Genomic DNA, 18,591 nt, shown 5'->3' with positions numbered 1-18,591 from the left:
CAAAAGACCATTCCAGAAGCAAGCTAGTATCAATTCTACACTACCACCACTGTGGAAGGCTAGCCCTTTCTACTTACAAAAGAACCTTGTAGCATACCTGCACACATGTGAAGCTACATTTGCTTGCGCAACCAACCCAGCCTTGTTTCATCATGAGAAAATGAAAGAAAAGTTTCTCTGTTTGTTGGGTTCTCTTTGAATATGTCTGCTGCTTTTATCAGCTCTTCCATTTGTAGATCAGGCAACCCCTTAAGAGCTGTGACACACTTCTTGATGCTATATGGATCCTCCATTTTGTTCTCTTCTATGGTTGCAAATCGCTCAATTTCTTCCTTTTTGAGCATTAAGTACCTTTCCTGGAAATCATTAGTCAATGCAGCACGACTGGTTTTCTGCTTTTTTCCTCTCTTAGCATCAACCATCTCTGGAGTTGAACTAGATGGTCGGAAAGTGCGACATTGAGTTTCTAAAATCTGTTCAGGGGCAAATGTCTCTTGATTTACAGAATCTTGTGGCTGGGTTCCATCTAGGGAGGCATTAAAAGTAGAGGCATTAACTAGATTTGAGAAAGGACTAAATTCATCAGTGCCAAACCAATTAGTATCATCTCTCGTCCCCTCGACATCAAAATGCAAGGTCGATGTAGTATCAGGACCATGTCGTGGAGGTGAATGTGAAGCAGGAACTTCTGAACATTGCTTTCTCTTATTAGCATAATGATCCATTCCATGACAACTCCTTCCTTCAGCATAACGACCTGTACAAAATATGTACAGGATATTTTTAAGTATAGGTGCAACAATATTTAATGAAAATATATGCCGTTAGATCCATGAACTGAAACTCACCATCATATAAAGCATATAGATCATCAAAGTATGGAAATGATTTATCACGCCATCGAAGAAGACTGTCTTTGTTTCGACGTTCCGCCAATCCCATCTAGACACTTTCTGGTGCGGTCACCATCATTCTATTAGAATCCTAGCCAAAACCACTTTCTTCTTGCAAATCCTTTACAGCTCGAAAATCCTTCTTCAAATCTTGTTCCTTTTGTTTTACTTGACCCACGGTGAATGCTAAAGAAAACCTTGAATTGAACTGATCAACCATAGTAGTCCATGCTTCCTTGCTCCATGCATTGTTTGTCCGAAATTTTGGTAAATCATGTTGTTTTAAAAGTCCAATAAGATAAAGGATCCTTTGGTGGTTCCAGTTTGCTCTACCAACAGCTCTTCTGGTGCCTAACAAAATATTGGGAAAGATGAATGCCACGGACTAAAAAAATGCAAAGAAGGAAAGGCAATGTCTTCGATGGCAACTAAAATTCAGAATGCTACACCAAACTAGCAGATGCAATCTTGAATTGGGGGGGAAATCAGAAAATCAGTATTTCAGAAAAACAAACGTTGTCCACCGCGAGGTCGTGCTCTCCCACTCCGCCGTCCTTGCGCTCCGTCCCGCCATGGCCGTTCGGGAGCCATGTGAGCTCCTCGCGGGTGGGAGTCATGGCCACGCCAGCCACGCGAGCTTCGGCCGCGCCCGCACCCCGCTGAGGCTACGCCCGCCTGTGGCCCGCGCTCGCGACCTCACCGGGCGGGGCCTTGGCTGGCTGGCTGCCTTGGCCGGCCGCCGTCGGGATACATGAATACGGCAATACAGTCACAAAGTAAAATTATCAAATTGATTACCTTGTTCTTGTGGGATCTCGCCATCCCCTCCAGATTGGGGAACGCCAAGACCATGTTCTGGTGCTGCAGACGGAAGGGGTGGAGTCCGTTTTTGTCCCCCAGATGCACTTTGAAGTCGCGGATTCGTCATCTGTGCGAGCTGGAGGGCGGCGAGTGCGTCGGCGTGCTCCCGTGTGCCTAGGGTTTAGGCCATGGTGGGAGGGTGAGGCAGTGGCGGGAGGGAGGCAGTGGGCGCGGGAGAGTCGAGAGAGCGAGCGGCCGAGCGTTCCCTCCGTTCCCTTGGGTCGGAGTGGATTTTCTGGTTCCCGTGTTTTGTGCGTGAATGGAATCCTTTCCTCCGGAACAGAAGGTTACATTCCTTCGTTCCAAACGGCAAATCTTGTTTCCTTTCCTACCATTTTTGTACCCATGAAATTCCTACGTTATTCCTGTGTTCCAAACGAGGCCTAAAAGTAGGAAAGGGAAATATCCCTATGCCGCAGGGTAGAAAGATCAAAGTAGATGGATTTCCATTGGATGCACTTGGCTTTGCACCTAACTTTTTTTCCCGTTGATTACCGAGGTGGAGGCACATGTCCTTTTCATTGCAGCACGTCCCCGTGCTATCGGCCTTAGTGGCAGTAGCACAATTTCGATAGGCTCAGCTAATCCCGGTCCATGCCAGTTTATACTTTATGCACGTTGTTACTTCCACCCAACGGCGGATCCAGAAAATATTTCAGGGGGGCTTAACAACACTGCTGTTCGATCTTAAGTCTCAGCCCCCCCTACACTATAGAACTTTGCCTAAAAATTCATGGGAGCTCCACAGGGATTCCACTGCTGCGATGTGGGTAAGGGGGACTTGAGCCCCCCGCCCCACCGCTGTGTCCGCCCCTGCTTCCACCGTTCTAAATTATGATTTGTACTAGCTTTTCTAAATATACATTGTTTCTGTGATGCATATAAATATAGGTTATGTCTACGTACATAATAAAAGCTAAATATTTAGAGAAGTTAGAACAATTTCTAATTTTAAATGGAGGATGTAAATTTAAAGAAATCACCTACCATGACTTTCACGAGGTCATCTTTTAGTAGCCTAGGAACGGGAACATGGGCATGTTGAACATGTTCAGAATCGTGGAACGGGAATATGATGGAACATCGTTCTAAACACTGATGGAACTTGAGGCCTAAAATTCAATTGATGGAAGAAAAAAGAAGAAGAGAGACCGCACGAGGAGTTCAATTATCTATTTTGTTTTTATTATTTTAGAACTTTCTAAGTCTTACGTTTAGTGAAAACTTATGATAATTAATTCGCTCGTAATATCAATTACCAATTTAATTAGGATCATGTTCATTGTTTCGGAAACACACATTTGGTACGTGTTCCATTAATCGAAGGAACGAGATCAAGCTGTATACCCACTTCGTCCCATAAACTTAAGAAACAATGTACCACCTACTGTGTTCCTGTACCACGACCCCAACATTCCGAGAACTTAGCTGCTATGGGTCTTCTGCCCATCATTAACTGCTTAGCCACTGTCCTCATAAATCTGTGATGCGATGCATCAGCATACAACTTATTACTGGCGTCCTAAGAAAACAATTTTAGATATTTTTTTTTGCTAAATTATCTAAATAAAGTTTGATCTAGATATATAGGTAAAAATACTACTCCTTCTGTGAAAGTGCAATCAAGCCTTAATTGTGGGTTTTGGTGATAATAACCACGCAATTAGAGAACTAATGAAATTTATCGAGATAACAAGCAGGGAATTTATATTCGAGGATGCTACATGGAACGGAGGAACCCCCAATTATAAATGTAGATGGCATCAAACTCAAAGGAGATTTAAATTCTTTTATATATTGAATTTGAGTATAGGAAAAATTGTACTACAATGGGGGCACAATGCTTAAGCTAATATGTGCTACCAAGTGCTTAAACAACCACATGCATCCTTAGATTCACAGCCAAGACAGTCTGCACTTCACTATTACCCTTGCTGCCTTGCGTGGTGCGAGCTCCGTCTCGCCCGACCCCTTGGGTGCGGGATCCGACTCTCCCGACCCCTTGGTCGCGGGATCCGGCTCTCCCGGCCCCTTGGTCGTGGGCTCCGGTTCGACCAACCCCTTGGTCGCAGGATCTGGGTCGACCGACCCCTTGGTCGCGGGATCTAGCTCGACCGACCCCTTGGTCGCGGCTCCGGCTCGCCTGACCCTTGGGTGCGGGCTCCATCTCGTCTGACCCCTTGGTCGCGGACTTCGTCTCTCCCGACCTCGAGGCCGCGGGCTTTGCCTCGCCCGACCTTGAGGCCGCGGGCTTTGCCTCGCCCGACCCCTTGGTCACGGGCTTCGTCTCGCCCGACCCCTTGGGTACGGTGTCCGTTGTGGGTTGAGAGTATATATACCTTTGAAAGCTCTAGTTTGGTTTTGGTGAATTGATGAAAACCCTAAGTGCTAACCTAGTTCATCAAGTGATTATGAGATAGGTAGCACATTCCAAGTAGCGAAGCAAATGATGATCATAACATGATGACGGTGATGCCATGGTGATGATCAAGTGCTTGGACTTGAAAAGAAGAAAGAGAAAAACAAAAGGCTCAAGGCAAAGGTATAAGTGGTAGGAGCCATTTTATTTCGGTGATCAAGACACATAGCGAGTGTGATCATATTTAGGTTCGATAGCCGTACTATTAAGAGGGGTGAAACTCGTATCGAAATACGGTTATCAAAGTGCCACTAGATGCTCTAACTCATTGCATATGCATTTAGGATCTAGTAGAGTGCTAACACTCTTGAAAATATTTGTGAAAATATAATAACATATGTGCACAAGGTGATACATTTGGTGGTTGGCACATTTAAGCAAGGGTTAGGAACTTCACCGCGGAGTGTCCGCTCGTAGAGTACGGACAGTCGGACAGTGCCACCGGCGCTCTATACAGAAAAGACGGATGCCACTGTAAGTGATCGGACGCTGGTCTCGGTAGGACCAGCACGTCCGGTCAGTGGTAGCAGTGAGCGTGCGGTTTTGGTCTCATGACCGGACGCTGGCGCGAGAAATGTCAGACGCTCAGGGCCTGAGTCCGATCAGTATGACGTATGATGACATATGCAGCGCGCAGGGGAGACGTTGAGTGACCGAACGCTGGGTGAGTCCAGTCGAGCATGACCGGACGCGTTTGATCATGAATTTTCGCTTCTGGTACCTTACTGAAAACGACCGGACGCTGGTGTTGGTGCGTCCGGTCACTATGAGCAGCGCGTCTGGTCACTACTTAAATGTACTGATGACCGTTGAGATCGAGCGATCAGCGTTTGAATTAGGGAACACGTGGCGTGCATTGCGCGACCGGACGCCGAGGTCCAGCGTTCGGTCAATCTGACCAGCGCGTCCGGTTGTCCCGTGTTTAGTGCAGTGAGGAGCCCAACGGCTCTATTCGTGGGGGCTCTCTATTTAAGCCCCATGGCCGGCTCAAGCTCACTCTCTTGGCCATTTGCATTGACATAGCAGCCTTGTGAGCTTAGCCAAAGCCCTCCCACTCATCTCCATCATAGATTCAATATCTTTGTGAGATTGAGAGAGAATCTAAGTGCATTGCTTGAGTGTTTGCATCTAGAGGCACTTGGTGTTCGTGTTTCGCTGCGGGATTCTCTTGTTACTCTTGGTGGTTGCCGCCACCTAGATGGCTTGGAGCAGCGAGGATTGTCGAGCGGAGGTTGGTGATTGTCTCCGGCTCCGATCGTGGTGATTGTGAGAGGTTCTTGACCTTTCCTCGGTGGAGGGCCAAAAGGTACTCTAGTGAATTACTCGTGGCTTGTGTGATCCTCATCTTGTGTTGGTTGTGCGGCACCCTATTTAGGGTTTGACGTGTGATGCCAATTAATGCGTGAACCTCTAGGTGAGTGAATCACCACAACGAGGAGTAGCTTGCCGGCAAGCAAGTGAACCTCGGTAAAAAATCATTGTGTTCATCATTTAATTCCGAGGTGATTGGTCTTTATTGGTATTCATTCTTGTGATTGATTGGTTCACTCCTCGATACGGCGGTATAAACAACTTGCTCACTCTCTTTACATTACCGCAAACTAGTTGTCAAGCTCTTTAGTGTAGCTAGTTGTGAGAGCTTGTTAGTTTAGTTAGTGTGGCTCTTTAGTTAGCCGTTGAGAGCACACTAACTTAGTGTAGTGACATAGCTATTGTGTGAATAGAAACTATATTAATTGGAATTGTGGTAGGTGGTTTGTATTTTTAGTAGGCTAACCGGTTTGTTAAGTGTTGTTGTAGAAATTTTTAATAGGCTATTCACCCGCCTCTAGCCATTAGGACCTTTCAACCTTTCCCCTTCCTTCCAAAAAAAGAAAACCAGCTCTTTTCTTCCTCACTTTAGCACGTCCAAAAACAGAGCAGGAGCGCTCTCTCTCTCTCTCACTCCATTGTTGATATCAAGCCCTCAAGCAAATCCATTGATTTTTCCATCAATCCTTGAGGAAAAAGGGTCTCAAACTCAATTATAGAGAAGCTCCATTGATCTCTAAAGAGCACTTGGTTCATGTTTTGGCTGGCGGTTGTGTTTGTTATTCTTGAAGCTTGGCCCGAGAGGTTTGTAACTATCTCTTAAAGCTAGTAAAGTTACCCCTCATCTCAAGAGTTAAGTCTCTTGACTTGAGAACGCGGAAGGGCTGGAAAGCTCTAAGCCTTAGTGGCTAACCTCAACAACGTGGAGGTAGGTAAGCCTTGGTGGCGAGGCGAACCACGAGATAAATCATTGTGTCACTTGTGCTTGATTTACATTACCTGCATGACATATTGTTGATTGAGGTGATTTCTAGAGTTTGAGGCTGATCTACTTGTGTGTGGTGTTCCCACCACTTTCAGCTGTCGATCTGTGATCTACTACCCTGAAGAAAGTTAAGAAATTTACCCAATCTAAATTTCGTTGGGTAGATTTTAAACTGTAAACTAATCTCTCCGGCAGTGCCACGCCCACAGAGCGGCAGTGCCGTAGGTGAATTTGACTTTGATTTGAGTTGGATTTTTACAGGCCTATTCATCCCTCTCTAGGTGTTCCAGAGATCCTACACTCCGTCCCAAAAAGAACACAGCTATAGGATTCGTGTCGATCAAATTTGCTAAAGTTTGACCAAGTTTACACTGATTAGTATTAATAATTATGTCTCAAACAAGATTTATTACGAAAATATATTTCATCATTAATCTATTGATACTTATTGTGTATTATAAATGTTAGTACTTTCTTGTATAATTTTGGTTAGAGTCGAAATCAATTGACTTTGGAAGCAAGAATTGTATTCTTTTTGGAACGGAGGGAGAGAGTAATGTTTATGACATCAACAGATATACTATAAAAATACATTATATAATAAATTTAATAATATTTATTTAATATCATAAATATTAACATTTTTTTAGATATAGTTGAACAAATTTAAAATATTTCAATTGTACCTTTTTCAGGACGAGAGTATCTTACGCGCAAAAACAAGTTGAACCGCCTACTTTTTCTCGTGGTGTCAGTTTCAGACCGCCTATTAGTCTATTACTCAGGGTCTGTCTTCCTGCTACGAAGTCTCGAATCAACTTTAATAGCTCTTCCGGCTTCGGCACCCCGCCCTCACCCTTGTGTCCCCTGGTCGTTTAAGAGTTGTGTGTGCATCTGCCCACCTCATCTTGTCCATACACTCAGGTGTAACACGACTTGCATATGCAATGTACCTTTTTCTCCTACTTTTTATTTTTTCCACTGGATTTTTGGGGAAATTTTTTGACGAGACATGCACATAGCTTGATTTGCCCAATCGAGAGTGTTGTGAAATTATTTAATTGGCAAATGACATAGGGTAAATGAATTAATGTGGAAGCCCGCATGGACAGGGAAACAAACAAATAGAAGAAGGATTACGAGAAAAGATTCACCAGCTCCCTCCTCGTTATGAAAGGAGACCGAGGGAGAGTCCCAGGACAACAGCTGCTTCCTTCTCTATACTGAAGAGTTCCTTGTACTCTGTATAAAGGAAAGAAATAAAGAGCTTCCTATCTCTACCATCTCTGTGTTTAATCTTGTGCTTGTGTGCTCAATTGATATAGAACGATTTCTCAACAATGTGCAATGCTTTTCTCCTCAGCCATTTCCTCATCCCAAGTCATGTCATCTAGTACTTGGAGCCATTTACCTCATCCAAGTCATGCCATCTAGTAGGAGTACTCCCTTCGTCCTAAAATAAGTGTCATTCTCACTTCCGAGAAATTAAACATTTTTAACTTTAACTAAATATAAATAAAAAATATTAATATTTATAGTGTACAATTAGCATCATTAGATGAATGGTCGAATATATTTTCATAATAAACTTATTTGAAGATATAATTAATGTTGCTAATATTTTCTATAAACCTAGTGGATGTTAAGAAAATTTGACCAGCACGTATTTATAGGACACTCGAAAGGATGCATGTTATTTAGGTCAACGAGAATACCAGAACTATTTTTCAATCATGGAAAAGTATTTTTCTCTCACAACATTTCAACGTAAACCAAATTTCAACAGGGTATGCACCCTTGACGCGAACTGGTTTACCCAGCGTTGTATGAACTGCTTTCTTAAAAGTAGAGGCTTTGCCTCACTTAAAAAAATCATGTTCCCATGACAAGTCTACCAAGAGCGACTTATCGCGGAGTCGCTCTCTCGGGCACGTGCCGTGTTGAGAGGCTGATGCGCTCCTCGAGGGGGCGTGTCCGTTCAAAAACCTTTCCGTTCTTTATTTCTTTTGACAAGTTCGTTGCTAGAGAGGAGAGAGGAGTAGTAGTAGTAGAATTTGCGTCCCGTTTTCAGTATAAAAGCGCAGTACTAGTGTATAGGCTTCGCATTCTTTCATGAGTGTCCATGATCGGATGCTGCTGGCCACACAGCTCGTGCCAATAAGCCATCCTATGAAGAATTCTGTCATCCTGCTGCTGCTCCTATGCATATCTTCCTGTGCTGGTGGCAGTGACGTCCAGTGCCTGAAGGGCCTGAAAGAATCGTTCGGTGATCCTAATGGTGCACTCTCATGGATGTTCTCCAACAACATCCTGGAAGATTGCATATACGGATTCTCTTTCAGCCCAGCGAACAGGCCAATTGAGTGCTGGAACGATGGTCGCATCATGTCCTTGAATCTCAGTGGCATGGAGCTTCAAGGTTCTTTCCCTCGAGGCCTTCAGTTCTGCAGAAGCATGACAGGCCTGGACCTGTCCGGCAACGACTTCACGGGGCCCCTCCCGGCAGATATCGACCAGCAGCTGCCGTTCGTCACCTCCCTTGACCTCTCGAGCAACGGTTTCTCCGGGGAAATCCCGCGCGGCATCGGGAACATGACGTACCTGAACACCGTCAACCTTCAGCACAACCGGTTCACTGGCCAGATCCCGGATCCGATGGGCGATCTTGCACGGTTAGTTTCGCTGAACGTTGCAGATAACTCCTTGTCAGGTCCCATCCCGGGCTCTCTCCAGAGGTTCTCAGCCGAAGACTTCGCCGGCAACGACGGGCTCTGCGGGGCGCCGCTGGGCAAGTGCAAGAGGGCGCGGATACATCTCAGGCTGCGCAGGGTCAACGACGCGTCCAGCATCGGCGGCGCGGTGGGATTCGTGGCGGGGTTCGTGGTGGCTTTCTACTTCCCGCAATGGTTTGTGTTCTGTGGGAGTCTCCGGCCCTACATCTTTCCTGTGTGCTCCTGATATGATAGTGCTCAACTGATCTCTGTTGTTATGGTACTCCTGAGACGGTATCTAACAACCACGACTTAAAATACAAGATCATTTATTCTTTGGGTAGCGCTACAAGCAAAAGATTCAATACCTATTTTTTATCTTCTTCAACAACAAGACCCAAAAGACAACCCTTTCTGCAAATGGGTTTCTAGGACAGAGGATACTCATATTTGGGTTATGCCTCTCCTGACATTTAAAATGGGTCTTTCATATAAGTACTCTGTTGGAGGCTATATGTATTGGACTGAAGATCTATTTAGGGTTTGAGTTCCGCAATGGGTCTCCTGTTGGAGACAGCCTAAGTCACAACACGATGGGACGTGGCCAAATAACCAAACGCGATACATTATCCATATTAGAACCGGACGTGGCCAAATAACCAAACGCGATACATTATCCATATTATAACCTTATTAACGTTTTTCCAATCGGCGTGGCTATTGTCCGTACGCTCGCGCTCGCGTTGCTGCACGTACAGGCAGGGACCACCCGCATCCATGCCAGCTGCACGCACAAGCGAGGACCGCCCACGCTGCTCCGTTTCCCGCGCGCATGCAAGTGGGGACCGCCATCCCCCTCCGCTCCCACGCCCATCGTCGCGCCACGCTCCATCCCTCCGCTTCCCACGCGCATGTACAGCACCCCAGCAGCTGCAGGCGGCGGCTGTGACAGGTAGGTTCTATTGCAACATGTGCAATAACAGATCTACTTTTTCAATATTCAGATGAAACACTTGCAATGTACATACGAAATAGCTGAAACACTTGCAACAAACTTATGAAACACTTGTAAAACACCTGAAAACACTTGAAAGCCATTGCAAACATATACAACATCCAAATAAAACACTTGCAACATATGTCTGAAACATATGCAAAATCCAGATAAAACAATTGCAACATACGTCTAAAAAACAGATGAAACATTTGGAACAGACTCTTGCAACAAACATGTATACCATTGCAACAAATGCAACATCCAGATTTATGTTTGCAACATCTGTATATAACACTTACAACATACCTCTAAAACACATAAAGCAATTGAAATATACGCGTGCAACATGTGCTTCTAGCACAACATCTACTTGTTGCTTGGTCGAATGGAGGTTCATCGACACAGAGCTCGATGCCATGGAGTGGCACGCAGCTCCGGTGGAGAAGGCGGCCGGCGCGGTGGAGAGGATGGATGGCGGGCGACAGCGCTGGAGCGCGATGGAGAGAGAGGATGGCGGCTGGTCAGGCGTGGTGGAGAGTGCTGCCGCGGTGTGGTCACGTTGAGCACACCGCGGCAGTGCGAACGTGACAGTGTGGTGAATGGAGAGGAACGAATAACGGGTTCAAGAGCAAATATGGTTGGGCCGAGTGGATGAGCGGATATGCAAGTGGAGTGTGTTGGGCCGTTGGGCTGGTGTCGTGGTCCTCCAATGGGAGCGTTCGGACAGACGGTTGTCTTAGCATAGCATCACCATTATGCAACACACAGATTGGGCTAGTGTATCCATAAGGTATACATAATAGTTTTTTTTATAAAATGAAAATATTCCGACTTTGCATCCATACCCAACTAATTCCTACAAGATTTACCGCTCAAACGCTCACCCTCAAATATAGAGAAATCAGACCCTATTTGGATTGCAGTTTTTTTAAGGAATTTTAAAGGAATCCTTAGTTTTTACACTCTATTCCTATCTTTTTCCTCTATTTTTCTATTATTCATGTGTTTTCAATTCCTCTATTCCAAACAGGCTCTCAAAAACAAAGTCTATTATCGTTTTGCCTCCCATTCTGAGAGAAGACGACCAAGGCGACAACTCCACCACTTTACTTGCCAAACATATTTTTCCTTGTGTTCTCATGCTGTAACAGAGTCCAAAACCATAGACAGTATGACCCCCTGAGTATACCCTGCATAAAAGAATTTTTTTTTGTTTTTTCTCGATAAATAATGTATGACTCCCTGATTATAACCTGCATAAAAGTACTCCCTCAAATTATAATTTTCTCGATAAATAATGTATGACTCCTTGATTATAACCTGCATAAAAGAAGTACTCCCCCAAATTATAAGATGTTTTGATTTTTTCTAGAAACCAGTCACAGATCTAGAATTTTAGCTAAGGGTGTGCCGACCAAAAAAAATTCTATACAATTCGGTAAAACCATATGTGACTATTAAGTTGAAAACATTCATAAATTACAATATAAATAGTTCAAACACTATACTAATAGTCATGAATATCACAATTATATCATCTTCAACTCTTCGTCTACTTAAAAGAAAATATCCTGCTTAATGAATGTGACTAGATTGTATTCAATTGTTGATCGATCTTGATCATCTCTGATGCGCTCCGATCTTGCCGCATGAGCGATGATCCGATGATGTTAGCAATGAAAGTAGGCCTCTTTTTTCTATCTGAAAAAGAAGAGAAAAGATCAAAGATTGAATCTCACCTTGTTGGTTCAGATCATTAGGCTTTGTGCGTTAGTCGTGCACGCGCAGCCAGCTGGCAGCAACGGTGGATCCTCGATATCTCGATCACAATTAGTCGCGTACTTGCAGCTTGGGCGCCTAGAGGATTGAAGAATCGAGACAGCGGGCCGGTGAGACTCCGGCAGTCCATAGCTCCGAAATTGCGGTAGACGAACAGACGAGGGAGCCAAGGTGTTACCGCGTCACCCGCTAATAACTTTTTTTATTCCTCGACTCTTTAAGTACAAGCTATATCTGAACTCACGCATCAACTCACATCACCACACGCATACAGACTTATACACACCCTAGACCTATGCCTATACAAAGAAGTTGCACGTGGTTCTATTGTGGCGTATGCACATGTGAGGCTGCAGATACTGCCAGCTGGGATGTCGGTAGTCGTTTGGACCAAATTTTTTACAATTTGGCTCTTTTTTGAAAGTTCCTCATGAATAGACCCCTGACGGAAAGAATTTAGAAAATTGACCCTTAGCTCGACGCCATTGATGCTGGCGCCGAGCTAGGCGCCAGTGTCTCTAGCGCCGAGCTCCTGGGCATGGTCGAAGACCTGCCAGGGGGCTCGGCGCCAGAGTCTCTGGCGCTGAGCTCGGCGCCGTAGATCTTAGCGCCGAGCTCGGTGCCAGTCACTCTGGCGCCGAGCTCGAAAATATCTAACGGTCCCGCGCCTTTCCTCTCTTCTTTTCTCATCCGCCGCCGCCGCCTAGCCGAGCACTGCCGCCGCCCCTTGCCCAATCCCACCGCCGTGCCCGCTCCCATGCCGCGCCCGCGGCCACGCCCGTGCCACGCCGCGTCACGTCGCCGCCCTGCGCCGAGCCTGCTCCCGCGCCCGCGCCCGCCACCATGCCCGCGCGCGTGCCCCGAGGCCGCCCCCCCCCCCCCCCGCCCCGCGCCGCACCGTGCCTCGGCGTGCTGTAGCGCTGCGCCGCCCCCCGCGCCGTGCTGTTGCCTATTGTTGGCCGCCTCCGCCGCCCTCCACCGTTGTCCTCGCCTTGCCCTCCACCATCGGCCTCGGCCGTGGGCCGCCTTGCCGCCCTCCACCGTTGGCCTCACCCCGCCTTGCCGCCGTCCACCGCCGGCGTGCCTCCCGCGCCCGTCGAGCCAGACTCGCCGCGCGTAGCCCCAGGCATCCTGCGCCCGTGAAAGGTCCTAATGGCTAGAGGGGGGTGAATAGCCTAATAAAAATTTCTACAACAACACTTAACAAAATGGTGAGACAATTATGAGGCGAAGCAAGTGTTGTGCTAGCCTACTCAAAATGCAAGCCACCTACCACAATTCTAGTTTAGATAGTTTCTATTCACACAATAGCTATGACACTACCCTATGTTAGTATGCTCTCAAAAGCTAACTAAAGAGTCACACCAACCAACCAACCAAGCTCTCACAACTAGCTACACTAAAGAGCTTGACAACTAGTTTGCGGTAATGTAAAGAGAGTGATCAAGAAGGTTATACCGCCGTGTAGAGAAGGAACCAATCAATCACAAGGATGAATAACTATGAAGACCAATCACCTCAGAATCAATGATGAACACAATGATTTTTTATCGAGGTTCACTTGCTTGCCGGCAAGCTAGTCCTCGTTGTGGCGATTCACTCACTTGGAGGTTCACGCGCTAATTGGCTTCACACGCCAAACCCTTAATAGGGTGCCGCACAACCAATACAAGATGAGGATCACACAAGCCACGAGCAATCCACTAGAGTACATTTTGGCTCTCCGCCGGGGAAAGGTCAAGAACCCCTCATAATCACCACGATCGGAGCCAGAGACAATCACCAACCTCTGCTCAATGATCCTCGCTGCTCCAAGCCGTCTAGGTGGCGGCAACCACCAAGAGTAACAAGTGAATCCCGCAGCGAAACACGAACACCAAGTGCCTCTAGATACAATCACTCAAGCAATGCACTTGGATTCTCTTCCAGTCTCACAAAGATGATAAATCAATGATGGAGATGAGTGGGAGGGCTTTGGCTAAGCTCACAAAGTTGCTATGTCAATGTAAATGGCCAAGAGAGTCAGCTTGAGCTGGCTATGGGGCTTAAATAGAAGCCCCACAAAATAGAGTCGTTGTACCCCTTCACTGGGCACAACGCGGGATGACCGGACGCTCCGGTCATATTGACCGGACGCTGGACCTCAGCGTCCGGTCGCCCGACGACAACCACGTGTCCCGATCTCAACGGTCACTTGAGTTGACCAGACGCTGCGCTATAACTGACAAGACGCTAAGCCACCAGTGTCCGGTGGTTTCCAGTAAGGTTTCAGAAACGCATTTTGCCCACCGGACGTGTCCGGTCATGCTCGACCGGACCCTGCGAGCGTCCGGTCAGAGACCCTAGCCTCTGTGCGCTGCCCGGCAACAGGACCGGACCCTGCCTCCAGCGTCCGATCGCTGAATGACCCAGCGTCCGGTCAATTGACCGATGCCAGCGTCTCCGCTGTTACAACTGACCGAACGCGCTGGTTCCTCTAGGACCAGCGTCCGGTCACCTTGTGACTAGCGAAACTAACTCCTTTTCACCTCTAACTTATTCACCCTTGCTCAAATGTGCCAACCACCAAGTGTATCATCTTGTGCACATGTGTTAGCATATTTTCACAAACATTTTCAAGGGTGTTAGCATTCCACTAGATCCTAAATGCATATGCAATGAGTTAGAGCATCTAGTGGCACTTTGATAACCGCATTCCCATACGAGATTCACCCCTCTTAATAGTACGACTATCAAACCTAAACGTGATCACACTCTCTAAGTGTCTTGATCACCAAAAACGAAATAGCTCCTATGGTTTATACCTTTGCCTTGAGTTTTTTGTTTTTCTCTTTCTTCTTTCCAAGTCCAAGCACTAGATCATCGTCATGGCATCATCATCATCATCATGCTATGATCTTCATTTGCTTTACCACTTGGAATGTGCTACCTATCTCATGATCACTTGATAAACTAGGTTAGCACTTAAGGTTTCATCAATTCACCAAAACCAAACTAGAGCTTTCAGCCCGCCGCGCGCCACCGTTGTCGTCTGCCGCACCACCGCCGGCCCGGATCTTTGGCCTGACCCACGCCCATCGTCCGCCGGCCCGGAAACTTTAGTTAAGACTGTCCTCTCAGCACAGCCCATCTATCACATGATAGCTTTTCCTAAACACAAGGAGTTTTCTATGGAGGGGCGAAACTCCAGACACGGTGGGCACTCTTTGGTGAACTGCCAATGACATGCTAGCCAAAAACAAAAGGTGGGCTTGGGATTTTAGACCTCGAACGTTTTGCGAGGGCGCTAAGATTAAGATGGCTATGGTTCCAATGGAAGCATAAAGATCCTGCATGGAATGGACTAGAGTTACCGTGTGATAGCAGAGACCATCCACGGTGGTGACGGTAGGAGATGGAAGGACAACACGGTTTTGGACATCATCATGGATAGACGGGATGACAGCAAAGTCTCTTGCACCGTCTTTGTTCCAAAAAGCAAAGAGGAAAAAATAACAGTCCAAAAGGCACTTCAAGATAATCGGTGGATCTCACACATGCTTCCCATTCAAACGGCACAAGAAATCCGGGAGTATGTAACATTATGGGAAAAATTACATGGAGTTACACTACAGGAAAATAATGATGATTCCATACGATGGCATTGGACAGAGGATGGGGAGTACACGACTAAGAGTGCATACCAAATCCAATTTGAAGGCTCATTTAGCAAACTCAGACTAACGCCAATTTGGAAAGCAGGGCGGAGCCTAGATGCCGGTTCTTTGTTAGGATACTCCTTCACAAGAAGATACTCACCGCCAATAACTTATTGAAGCACAATTGGGCACATGACCCAATCTGCAAACTATGTGGGATAGATCTAGAAACACCAAATCACCTATGTAAAGATTGCCTCTTCGCGAAGCAAGTTTGGTCATATTTAAAACAATGGTTAAATCTTTCGGTGCTCGACTCCGTGGGAACGAATGGACTACTACACAATTTCTGGCGCAAATGTCGTGCCAAATTTCAAAGAAGACAGAGGAAAAACATAGATGGAATTATGATCTACTTTTGGTGGAACGTTTGGAAGGAACGAAATAAAAGAACTTTCCAACAAAAATGTCTACAACCGTTACAAGTCGCTCTTCTTTGCAAGGAGGACATTCAGTAGTACCAGTTGGCAACGAGACCCATTGTCAATGCGAAGTAGCAGTTTTTTCGGTTTGGTGTTGTTAACTAGGGAGTTGTTTTCCTATTTTTTGTTCGCGGTGGTAGACGATCCGTGCGCCATAGTAGTTCGTCCTCGTGCCTTAGTGGTTGAGTTGTTTTTGTTTCGCGTAATTTTGCTGTAAATAATGTTGTCTTTTCCTTTTTATTCATCTAATAAAAATTTAGCAAAGCTTTTGCCGTCTTTCTAAAAAAAGGTTGCAGATATTGGAAAAAAACATAGATGAAAATCGCGCATCTCACCTGTCACTCTAACCATTATGACATATCCACGTGTAAAGCTGCAGATAGAAAAATCCTAGTGGGAGTCTTGCACCCGTCACTGTAACCAATGTGACCTATCCACGTATGCACACGCATGACCGGCAACTTCCCAAACGGGCCAAGGCGTCAGGATAGCAGGACCTGGAGTCCTCGATCTCCCATCGGTTTGACCGCGTGGGCCTGGAAAAGCAGCAAAGCTCGTCTCGGCAAAGCTGGGCAGCTGGGCTGCGGGCTTGTTACGTCCATTTTCACTTCTCTAGGCTTCACAAAAAAGGTAAGTGTTTTTTTGTTTTTTTTTCAAATACACGTATATATACTCTAATACGTGTTGGATCTGCAAGGGACGTCAGTTCATATCCGGCATACCCTATAGCTCCACCCTACTAGAAATATAGCTTTTACTGTGCACTTAGATATACACTTTTTTTATATACGCAGTAAAATAAATGTATCAAGAAATGCTAAAATATCTTATAGTTTGGAACTAAGAGAGTATTGGTGTTTTCTCAAAAATAATGCAATTATGAGTGCACCAAATTATCCATATATATAATAGCATTAACCCCCACAAAATCAAATTTCTTTGCACCCTCCCGATGCTCGCTAGCCAACTTCCAAGCATGAGGGCGGTGGATCTAGAAGGGGTTAACCCAGTAGCTATATGGACAATGTTCCAAATGTTTTCCCATGGCAGCAATCAAAAAGAGATGTTTGATTGTTTCATTATTGCAACCATAGAAACAACATTTTTGGCTACCGGTCCAATTCCTCTTAGCTAAATTATCCTTTGTCAATATCACCCCTCGCTAGAGGTATCTTAAGGGGAAACTTCAACTTTTAGATAAATTTATTGGTGAAAGTGGTATCTTGCTTTATCTAATATACCATCGAAGAAGGGGGAGGTAGCGTTGGAGCCTCAGAGGAAGAGGAGGATGTGGCGGATGTGGTGGCAGAGTTCTGGAGACCAAGTGGAGGGGGTGGTTGCTATCGGAGGAGAGAGGGGCGACGGGAGAGCGGAGACAAACGCCCAGACTTGAGTTGTAAATCTGCTTGATTCAGTGATTTTTTCGAGTCCATGAACTCTTCATTTGTGATTCGTGTTTTAGTGGCCACGTCTCTGATAACTTATCTTTATCACAAACGCATCTCATTCATATATCAGAGACATGCCTTATTGAGATGTGACGTGACTTGTTTCTTGGGAGCTATTATATCATAGACGTGTTTTTACTAGACGTGTCTGTGATCACACATCACAGACACATTTTGTTTTCGCGTCACTAATTAGGTGTCTTTCTTTTTGTTGTTTGGCATAGTGGCAGCTGGCAGATAATATGATGATCTGCCAATTCTTCTCTTTGCCTAGACCTCACAAAGAGGATCAGATACAACCTTCTTCCGGTAGAGGTTGTCACAGCACTAGATCCTCCCCCAAACTAGCAACCACATAAGAATTGGCCCCTCAGGGGTGCGGTGTTGTTCGAGACAAACTTGGCTGGCTAGCTCGTCGCACTACTTGTTGCTGCTTTCACTTTGTATATTCCCCAAGCTTTTTGAATCGTCAAAAAACCAATCTATCATACATTTTGTCTTGTACCTCAATCTTTTTGAATCCCCTTATTGTCCATCACTTGTCTCGATGAGATTTGCAAGTATTCTACATTACTGCATAATTGATTTTCAGCAACATGAGCTTTTTTGTGTAGAGCACAGTAGAGACCGCTTAATTTCCATGATACCCCAATCGTTGATCCTAGGGTACCCTCATTGTGTGTCTCCCAGACGGATCTTCCCGAGGGATGTTCATGGGTCTTTTGGATGAAAAACCGGTGTCGAATCGGTCTCGTCGACCTACTAGTCGGCCTAGCCATTTAGATCTATCTCCACTGCGTATCTTAGCAATGTGTTGCTCGGGCAATCAAGCCTTTGCTAGTGTGTGATCGGATTAGCGTCAATAAATACTCTTCAATGACTTGGTGAGTTGTACTCCATCCATCCATAAAAGGATGTAATTCTCACTTTTTGAGGTATCAAACGATTTGAAACTTAACCAAAGTTATATAAAAAGTACTAATATTTATGATACAAAATAAGTATCATTAAATTATTTATGAAATATTTGTTCATATGGTAAATCTAATTAAAGATATAAATATGGG

At 45.6% G+C, this 18,591-nt stretch overlaps 1 protein-coding gene and 1 pseudogene across 1 annotated transcript; one reads left to right on the top strand and one right to left on the bottom strand.

Annotated features, from left to right (window-relative positions):
* Window positions 1–113: 113 nt before the first annotated feature.
* Window positions 114–1,510, bottom strand: LOC136455462 (uncharacterized; annotated as a pseudogene).
* A 7,089-nt stretch (window positions 1,511–8,599) lies between these two features.
* LOC136455461 (probably inactive leucine-rich repeat receptor-like protein kinase At5g48380) lies at window positions 8,600–9,427 on the top strand. The gene has a single exon (XM_066455479.1). It carries the CDS (start codon window positions 8,600–8,602, stop codon window positions 9,425–9,427), a length of 828 nt encoding a protein of 275 aa, XP_066311576.1.
* The last annotated feature ends 9,164 nt before the right edge of the window (window positions 9,428–18,591 follow it).

The sequence above is a fragment of the Miscanthus floridulus genome, chromosome 5 (genome assembly GCF_019320115.1).
Source record: "Miscanthus floridulus cultivar M001 chromosome 5, ASM1932011v1, whole genome shotgun sequence".
NCBI lineage: Eukaryota > Viridiplantae > Streptophyta > Magnoliopsida > Poales > Poaceae > Miscanthus > Miscanthus floridulus.
Note: the sequence above shows the minus strand (reverse complement) of the source record. Positions and strands in the feature narration are given on the sequence as shown.

Excerpts from the sequence above, each read along its gene's own strand:
- LOC136455461 (XM_066455479.1), top strand. The coding sequence starts at position 8,600 with ATGCTGCTGGCCACACAGCTCGTGCCAATAAGCCATCCTATGAAGAAT.